Here is a 9,856-nt window from a genome sequence, read left to right as displayed (position 1 = left end):
TTCTAAAAGAGGGCCATGGGTCTTTCATAAGGAGGAAACATCTTACTAGCTCTCAAAACAACGTGATAATTGTATGGACATTTCTGGTATAACTCCTCCTTAAGGTGAGAATGATTAGTAATAGATAATAAATCTAAGCATAAATTGATTAAAAAGTAATAATTTCAGGCATCAACTTCAAACAGCAGTCAGCAGTTTTCAGCAAACATCTGCACGCAAGAATCGCCAGACAACAGATAAAACAGCATACAGACTGATGCAAGTTATTTCAGATCGAATCCCACCAACGCAAAAAAAAGAATCGCTCCCATTAAAGGAATGTGGAAATGAGCTAACCGGCATTTTTAACAAAAGCTTCACACTTAACACTGTAACGCAGAACATTACGTACAGACTACATAAATTACAACGAATTGCTTTTGCTTTTTATTTTGCCATACAGCCTGACTGTGTTGACCTGTTTAAACGTGTATACCTGCAGGATCACGGGAACACCTTCCGTAATATTTCTGAGAGCGCGGCACAGAAATCTTTTATTTAGTAATAAGCACTCGTTTAGCGACCTAACTAGTAAGCTACATTATTATATCCACCTCAAAGCAGCTTATACAACATCGATTCTGAAGCCGAAGAGCTACTTTTCCTGGAAGTTCAATAAAAACAGCACGGTACGATGGAGTCTTTCCTGAACTCGTTTCAAAATACACGTCACTAGCTGGCCAGCTACTTTGTTTCGCTTGCTAAAGCTTAAGCTAATGTTAACAAACGAGTACGTCTACTAGCTTCAGCGATCTGTTCAGATGACCAACATTAGTAAGTTAGTGACAGCAATTCCTTTTTTCCTGACAAGTGCTGCAGCAGGTAGCTTTAACATTGCACACATTAGCTTACAATGTAACGCAGCTTAGCGCTATTTACCCAGCCCAGCGACATGCTAAATAAAGCTGGATGCTGAACTACGCTTGTTGTGGCCACTAGCCGGGCAACCAACGATAACCAACAAGGCAGGACACGTTTTAGCTGGATAGCCAGGGACATCATGCGCACGACTGTCAACAAAATATAATTACGGATGTGAAAATAAGTGTCCAGCAAAACAGTAATCAATCAATCAATCAATCAATCAAAACTATATTTCAGAATCAATGTCCATATAAAAGACAGAACATTACATAGATAATGGCGCTAACGCAGCTGATCGAGCGTACCTCACATATCGACCTCAATAATATGATAATAATAATTTATAACAGTTAAATTGTATCGCTTTAATTGAGTCATTCGCTTTGGCAAATTATAAATATAGCTAACAAGATGTCATCAGTAGCTTTTATTTCTGGTTCCAAGTTTTGACTTACTCAAAAGACAGGTAACTTAACAAGTAGGCTAACATTATTCCCACGGTAACTCAGAGGAACTTTACACCAATGATATGTTCTAGTGGATATCCATGAAAATGTACTACTTAGCCAGTAGGACAATCATCAGCGACTGATACTTTGTGCCGCTGCCGTGATTTACCGGGACGACCCCGGTCTGCATGTCAACGAGAAGAACGACTGGATTATTAATAAAGAACAACTAAAAACCTACTTCTTCCGCAAACCTACCCGAAACAACTAGCAGTGGTGGTCGATGTTTGCTGGAACCACACGCCCCTCTCTCTCTCTCTCTCAAACAGTGCGGTGTTTTCTCTTCTTGTTTACAAAAGTTTCAGCGCTCCAGATCCCGGGGCTAGCGCCCAGTCCGGCGTGCATAGGCGTCAGTGCAGCGGCAGAGCCCGTTTCTCTTCCTCGCGGCATGCTGGGATCTTACTCACTACCCACCCACTACCTGGGCTGGTTTACCAAATTAAAGGCACAATCGTGAATTTGACTAAGAAGGCATTGTGGACGTTAAAAACAGAACCTGGAAGTTTTAAAACTTAAAAATGGCAACACGTACATATGGCTACACGTTTTAAACTAACCCGCAATGTACAAGATATCAATTCTAAATACGATCGATTTATGACAATAACAGTAGAAAACATACGTGAATCTTGATGACAGCGAAAGAGACTGTGGAGTGTGATTAGGCTGTTTATAGCTATAGGGCCCCTACAGTCACAGGTTTGAAACCCAAGTGAAAAGTAAAACCTAGCTGGATTAATACTTTACAAAATGTGTGCAAGTAAAATAAAGGTAGCCTACACAGGGGGAATGCATCCATTTAGCATATACGTAATCCCACATTTAAATGAATAATAGGCCTGCAATAAACTGTTTCATACATTTTGAATAATAGCATATGATGTTAGGATTAGGAAACCAAAGCATGGCCTTCTTTATCCGGCCATATACTAAACTTTGTGACTTGGCGTTGCTGCTACGACTCCTTGGGAAAAGGCAGTACACATCTGTTGGCACTAGAGGGCGTCGGTGCACAAGCTTTGGTGCTTCATCGCCTATGCAGAGTCCCCCTGGAGTCACGGACTGCGGGCTCGCGGATTTTAATGACGTATTGTGGTGACAGGTGAGCATACGAAATATAGTCCACGTGTGGACACGGGCTTGAGGGTAATAGTTTTCATTCTCTTCCGGGGAATGGACCACTTGCACAATGTAGTGTGAGGAGAATCTGCTTTACAAACTTCTCTCCGTTTACTTCCTGTCCACAGTTCACATTCTTTCTAAACTTCAGCGTGTTATGGTGAAGACATGTAGATTTAGAGGGAGGATTACTGTGATCAGTTTTTATAATCCCTGTATTGAATCTGTTAATGAGTTAGGGGATGTTTTTGAGAAAGTCCAAAAGCCTGTAGAGTGAATTGGTGATTTTAATGTTTACAGCCCATTGTGGGGAAGTACAACACAAGATGCAAATGACATGGTCATCAAGGAGCTACTGGATAAATTTGGATAATTAGTCATTAATGATGGAAGGTCTACAAGGTTTCAGATTGGTGGAGCAGCAATGTCTTGCATCGAATTGACAGCTGTCAAAAATGCACTGGTATTAAATCATGATATCCGGAAAGGCCATCTCACATAAGAAGCTGTAGTTGGCATATTTTTAGAAACGGAGAAAGCCCTAGATTCACTGTGATCAATGTCCTTCATAGCCTGCCTACTAGCACTACCTTTGAGAGACCAAATGTAATACAAGCAAAAGCATTAAGTGTGCAGTGAGGCTGAGGAGGATTAATTTAGCACTGAAATATTAGATTTAATGGCTGTACTGATTTCAGGAGGTCCAATAATCCAGACTTCAGATTTCTCAGTGTTAAGCTGTAGGAAGCTGAGTGACATTCAGCTTTAACTCTCTGAGAGGTATTTTTTTAAATAGAGAACAGTTCCTTTCTACTATTCATCCGTGAATGGGTCCAGAAATGTTAGACATGTCTTGTTCTTGTAGAGAAGATTCAGACTGACTTGCTGTAGTGAGTTGGGATGATTTTAGTGATGATGTGTTTTGCTGTGGTGTGGGGGTCCCCCTTGTGGATTTATACCAATGGGTCTAAAGATCCAGAAACAGGAAGGATTTGGAATGTGGGCGGGTCACCTGGGCAGAAGGCTCTGAGGATTCTCTGCTGAGTATATGGCGCTTACCTGGCCATTAGGGTGGAAGGCAGGCCCAGCCTGTCCAGACCAGGCTTGTATCTCTTAGAAGCACTACCCCTAAGGTCAATAATCTCAAGGCTTGATCTGGTACTTAATTAGATAGAGGCAGTTATGTTCTCTTTGGAATACCGAAGCGGGTTAGCATAGGATTTTTATGGGTTCTGGCCCATGTGGGAGTTGTATGGCATGAAAAAGTAAATAAGGTAGGTGTTACGCTCCTGCCCTTCTGTGTTCTCTTTCTCTCCCTTCTCACAGGTGTGCATGGGGCAGTTTAGGGTCAGTCCTCTACAATAGTGGCAGATTATTCTTTCTCTCTTCCAGACTTCATCCTCTCCAGGTTCAGCTCCTCCAGTGTGCAGCTGCTCCAGGTGATAGTCTCTTCAGGAGTTAGACTCCATTTGGGTTCAGTCTCTCTCACAGCACTTCAGTCTCCTCAGGGTCAGTCTCCTCGGGTCAGTCTCTCTCTCAGGGGTTCAGTCTCTCTCACAGGAGTTCAGTCTCTCTCACAGGGGTTCAGTCTCTCTCACAGGGGTTCAGTCTCTCTCTCAGGGGTTCAGTCTCTCTCACAGGGGTTCAGTCTCTCTCACAGGGGTTCAGTCTCTCTCTCAGAGGTTCAGTCTCTCTCACAGGGGTTCAGTCTCTCTCTCTGGGTTTCAGTCTCTCTCTCTGGGTTTCAGTCTCTCTCACAGGAGTTCAGTCTCTCTCACAGGAGTTCAGTCTCTCTCACAGGAGTTCAGTCTTTCTCACAGGGTTTCAGTCTCTTTCTCAGGGGTTCAGTCTCTCTCTCTGGGTTTCAGTCTCTCTCTCTGGGGTTCAGTCTCTCTTGGTCCCAGAAAGAAAGACAGACAGACTGCATACACTGATACAGACAGACAGATGGACAGACAGACTGCATATGTTGATGAGGTACAGCAGTTTATTTGTGCAGTGTTTCATAAGTACAGCAGGACCTCTTATCTGTCGATGTTCTATCATGTTGCTCAGTAACCATGCAGTGCTGGTCCATGATGCAGGTAAGCAGTGAAAAGCTCTGATCTCCCTGCAGTGCTCTGAGACTCAGTCTCTCCTCTGTACTCAGGGTACTGTGCTGCAGGTACGACCACTCAGCTCAACATGCAATTAAATGCTTTACTCACTAAATTAACATTATGAGACTATGTCAAAGAAACAACACACTTATCATTAAATAAACATTTCTTTACTAGATTAATATCTGAATGCCAATACGGTCTGCAAACACAGAATCAATTAGATCTGGGGCCTCATTTATAAAAATGCTCTTAAATTTATACTTGAACTTAGTCTTAAGATCATTTCCGACGCTGTTCGATTCATAAAAGATACTGAGCATAATAAACCTTGCTTACGCAGGTTCTAAGAAGCCCATTTGTAACTTACGCACTTGTGATCTATAAATCTCAAATTAACTTAAAATTGATGGCACCTGAATGTGCCTTACAATCAGCGATTTCCCCTTATATAATGCTAGCACAAATGAGGGTTTAGTCAGGAATAACCATGGACCAAAAAAGAAAAGTAAATTTTTTGGAAGATCATCATGCGCAAAAAAGTCATTCCGGTCTCTGAAAACTCTCTCCCTTCTAAAAGCACGGTTTTCAATGTCTTCCAATAACGCAAGAACAGCCAAGGTTACTTTTTTTTTAATTTGACACACTATTTATAGAACATCCATCCTGTTTTTAATTCAAAACCTTGCGTCTGGCAATTAATTCCTCACACCTTTAATTGATATTTCCTATCAAATTGTTCATAAAGCTAATGCAAAGTTCACCACAGGCTTGGACACATTTGCGTCCAAAACTGCAATACCCCTACATAACCAGCAGGAAAATTACTTACGTCAAGTCTGGAATTTACGCAGTTATAAGATCATTTCCTCGTCAAAGTAAGGTTTTATAAATAACTACTTATACGTGGTTTTCTGCATAAGTCATGCTTAAGATCAAAATTGATCGTAAGTCCGTTTTATAAATGAGGCCCCTGATCTTTACCCACAATCCCACAGTACTATTCCACTGTTACAGACACCTTCAGTGGACAGATCTGCAAATGTGACCCCCTTACATCACGAGCAAAAAGTGGAAAGACTCTCTCAGTGAACGAGTGTTGCAAAGTGTAGAGAGGAGTGTTGTCACTGGGGTCAGAGAATGACACCTCCCCCCTGTCCCAGTCCAACTGCACTCTGACCCTCTGGAGTTTCCTCTGCACAGCGAGGAGTGTAGATGGGGAGGTCATGGTTTTGTATTTCCCCTTGTAGTGATATATACACCACACTCCTTTTCTTGGGCTCAGATCCACAGGCCCTTTCCTGCTGGTGGACTCTTCAGCCACACCCACCCACCAGTTCTCATCACCTCCCACATCTACATCCCAGCAGTGTCTCCCTGAACTGAATCCCTCAGAGCCCAGCACACACAACCCTGTATCAAATCTCTCTGGATTATCAAGAACCTGCTGTCTCTCACCACTGTATCTCACACTGGTCAGATCCTCAGACAGTGAGAGTTTGGGATGTGCTGTGTTTGGGTCCAGAGTCACAGGAGCTGAAGGGACAGAGAATGAGACGTCAGCACTGATCTGCACAAAGAGAAACCATCAGACACAATGGGCTCCTAATGATGTAAACTGGGTTTCACTAAAACAACCTTTACAGTCTCAGATACATGTGTGAGAGAAACACCAGAACTAAAAGATAAAAATATTTCACAGTAAGTCACACATTGTAAAATCCTTATAAGAGGGAGCAAAGCCTGTCAGTGTTTGTGTAGCTCCTGTCCTTCCCCTTAAATACAGTATCACTCTTAAAGCAGCATTTTATTATGAGCATCAGTGACATTAAGGACTGGTGCTCAGTCTCTTCACTCCAGGGCTCTTATGCAGACAGGACCAATATAACTCTGACTGGCTTTATCAGCTTGTGGAAAAGATGTTGAAGATTCCCCCTGTACAGTGACAATGTGGAGCTCCCTATCCCCAGTACTCACTGTATTGAACAGTCCCACATATCTTCTCCCACACTCTGTACTTCAGATTGCCCAGGTGCTTGGCCACATCAATCAGCACTCCTGAGACCTTCTCTGGATCCGCCAGTGTGCACTGGGCTCTGCAATAATATTCAGGAGTCACTTGTGCTGTGGGCGTGGCTTCAATACCGTAGAAGATTATCAGCAGCAACATCAGATCTTTATTCTATAAAAAAATGTCTCCATCCCTCCCAGTGTTCTGCCACACAGCCCCACTGACTGCCAAATATGAAGCAGCCCGAACCCACTGAGGGACACACACTCACAGGAGTGTGAGGGGGGTGGTATTTATATTAGAGGGGAAATATTCATTTAATTACTTTAATATTCTTAAATGCTCCAAATACAGTCATTATTAAAGCAGCAGAAATTATTATTGAGAGAGAGAGGCATTTCAAACACAGTAGATCACTGACAGAACACTACAGGGCTAATAAACTACTTTTAATATTTAACGTGATGACAGAGGATGGAGTTTACTTACCTGTTTTGTGTGTCCTTGTGTCTCTGAAATAAGGAAATTTATTTATTCCCACTGTATCCAATACACTGTACATTACTACTGTTAGAAACCACAGTAGTATCTGACTGTATGGTACTGAACATGGTTTATGTATGACATATGACATAGAAAGCTAAATATGCAGCTTCAGCAGGTATAAATGTGCACATTGTGCGGATGTAGGATGATGATAAACTTGTGAATATGAAAAAGACACTTTGCATGCAAAACTGAGACTATAATTATACTGTTTAATAAAGCTTTGAAGAGATTTGATGATATTAACAAGTTCACAGAAATGGGGGTTTAGTTAATACTACATTCCATAAATGAATGTTTGTGAGCATTAACAGCAGTTTGTATAGAGTCCTACAGACACAGAGTCAACAGGTCTTACCTGCAGGAATGAGACGTCTTCAGCTCCCAGCTCCTGTTCTATGGCTCTGATTTGCTCTGAAAGCGATGATATATCTTTTGTCATTTTCTCAATCTTCTCCTTCATCATCTGACTTTTCTGCTCCTCTTCCTCCCTCAGTGCAGTGATCCTGGCTGCCTCTTCATCTTTTAGGAACTGCTGAAGTTTCTCAAACTCCATCTTTATCTGGCTCTCTGTGCGCTGGGCCTGGCTCTGGAATAAACATTATTCACCATCATTTCAGCACAGTCCAGTGCTGCATTTTCAACACTGTGATTTAAAGGCCTCAGTACAGTACCTTGATGTGCTCTGCTGTTTGATCACAGATTAATTTCACTGCATTAAAGGCATTTAGCTTCTCCTGCAATGGAGCCAGTGCAGTCCTAAGTTTCTCCTGGAAAAAAATGACAGAGTCCACACTTTACTGAGGAAACAGACCAACAGTAAATTTCACTGCCTACACAGACAACACAAGAGCCCCTGCTCAGACAGAGGGGAGCCAGAAAGGAGACTCAGGTCACTGCTGATGTAAAAACAATGTGTTCACAGAGACACATGTCAGTGTATTGCCTCTATGACAGGACATGCCAGGTAAACAAGTATAACTGCAGCAAATTACAACACTAATATTCTGTTTCAGAATAAAAACTACATTTACAAAACTTTTTAAATGAAAATGACCCAAGGTTAATGTGCTGTATCTTTAGTAACACATTAACAGTGATCTGTCCTCTAAGTCCACATTGTGTCAGACACACATATGAGCCATGAACTTTGACCCCTACTGTCCCATGCTGAGCAGTGCTCCCTAACACAGCTCTGAGAATGTCTCCACACTCCTGCCCCTCCCTCCTGTCCCTCTCTGTCAGTCATGTGACACGTGGTCAGGAGCTCAAACTGCTGTCAGGCCTCGGAACTAAAATGGCTCCTTCTGCAGATCATGACTCTACAGTAACTACTTCATTAGAAATTCTAAATCATTAAAAATAAATTCATACTCACTATGAATTATATTTCTGACACAAATGGTTTATCTTGACTCCAGTTCAGCTGTTTGATAAACTTAGATGAAGAAGAAATTATTTTTAATCACTACGTATTTACAAATAAAATTAGCAATGTATGGGCAATTAATACTGATTGTAAACAATGAAATATGAGATAAATAAAATCTGAATTCTGTTATTAAACAGTTACCTTATACTCTTCTGCAGCCTCCTGAACTGGTAGCAGTTCGTGGTTTTTATGTTTTCTTGAAGTTTGACAGACAAGGCAGACGGGTATTTGATCCACCAAACAGAAGAGTTTTAGTTTTTCACTGTGCAGACTGCAGAGCACTTCAGATCCTGCTTTAGCTCTCTGACTTCTCTCCTTTAAGAACGCCTCACAGGTATTCCTCAGAGACAGGTTACAGGGAGGTTCATCCATAGATCTCCTCCTGCAAACTGGGCACTCCCGAGATCCCTTCTGTTCCCAGTACTGCTGCAGACAGGCCTTACAGAAGCTGTGACTGCAACTCAGGACAACAGGATCCCTGAAGATTTCAGCGCACACAGGACAGGAGAGCTCCTCATCCAGGAGAGAAGATCCAGACGCCATTCTGTCTTTCTCAGATCTGTGCTCAGTAGGCTAATGACTTCTGCTAAATCTGTAGTTTAGTTTCACTTTTACTTACTGCTGTATACTGTAAACTGTAGGTAAAAGGGACGGTCTTTAAATTCGTCCCAAATCTCTGTACTTCTCAATCTGTTTTTATTCTTTAGTTAATATTATAAGAAGTTCCTTCATTTCAAAATTTACAGTGAAATCATAGGTGTATCTAACGCGCCTGTGTGTGAGAAACCGTACTTCCCTCTCCCTGTTAGACACACCAGATTATTACACAGCACTTCCTCCAGGGAGCAGCATTGTACCGCTGAGGTCTGAGTGGGCTGATCTGCCAGCAGTTTTGCTCCAGCCCTGTTCTTCAGGTTCTGTCAGTTCTCTCTCATGTGTGTAAATTCAAATGGAATCTCATTCCCCAGCTAATCTCAAACACACACAATCCTTACAAACAGGATTCACACACAGATCCAGAGCTGGAATCTACAATCCATTCCTCTTTATAATATCCTCATTTATTGAGGTAATGGAGAGAGCTGTGCTTTAGAATAGCTCATCTACAGCACTGATGAAGCTAAAGGAGAGAGCTGTGCTTTAGAATAGCTCATCTACAGCACTGATGAAGCTAAAGGAGAGAGCTGTGCTTTAGAATAGAAACTACATGCTAATTTTTAACTTTTAGGCTGAGGAA

The 9,856-nt window shown here is 42.0% G+C and overlaps 2 protein-coding genes across 9 annotated transcripts in view; both read right to left on the bottom strand.

Moving 5' to 3' along the window:
• LOC135258089 (rho guanine nucleotide exchange factor 18-like) overlaps positions 1-1,832 on the bottom strand; it is a 27,230-nt gene extending 25,398 nt beyond the window's left edge. For 3 of the 8 annotated variants that reach the window (XM_064341319.1, XM_064341321.1, XM_064341320.1), the window contains exon 1: positions 1,611-1,832. The gene's annotated coding sequence lies outside the window, so the exon portion shown is untranslated. The other 5 variants (XM_064341322.1, XM_064341326.1, XM_064341325.1 and 2 more) reach the window with 4 other exon arrangements.
• Positions 1,833-4,500: 2,668 nt separating this feature from the next.
• Positions 4,501-9,853, bottom strand: LOC135258085 (E3 ubiquitin-protein ligase TRIM35-like). The gene is made up of 6 exons (XM_064341314.1): positions 8,761-9,853; positions 7,862-7,957; positions 7,546-7,776; positions 7,131-7,153; positions 6,608-6,726; positions 4,501-6,166 (listed from the first exon to the last, which is right to left on the bottom strand). Exons 1-6 carry the CDS (start codon positions 9,160-9,162, stop codon positions 5,631-5,633), a joined length of 1,407 nt encoding a protein of 468 aa, XP_064197384.1. The 5' UTR covers positions 9,163-9,853; the 3' UTR covers positions 4,501-5,630.
• Positions 9,854-9,856: the final 3 nt, after the last annotated feature.

The sequence above is a fragment of the Anguilla rostrata genome, chromosome 6 (assembly GCF_018555375.3).
Source record: "Anguilla rostrata isolate EN2019 chromosome 6, ASM1855537v3, whole genome shotgun sequence".
In the NCBI taxonomy this organism is placed as follows: domain Eukaryota; kingdom Metazoa; phylum Chordata; class Actinopteri; order Anguilliformes; family Anguillidae; genus Anguilla; species Anguilla rostrata.
Note: the sequence above shows the minus strand (reverse complement) of the source record. Positions and strands in the feature narration are given on the sequence as shown.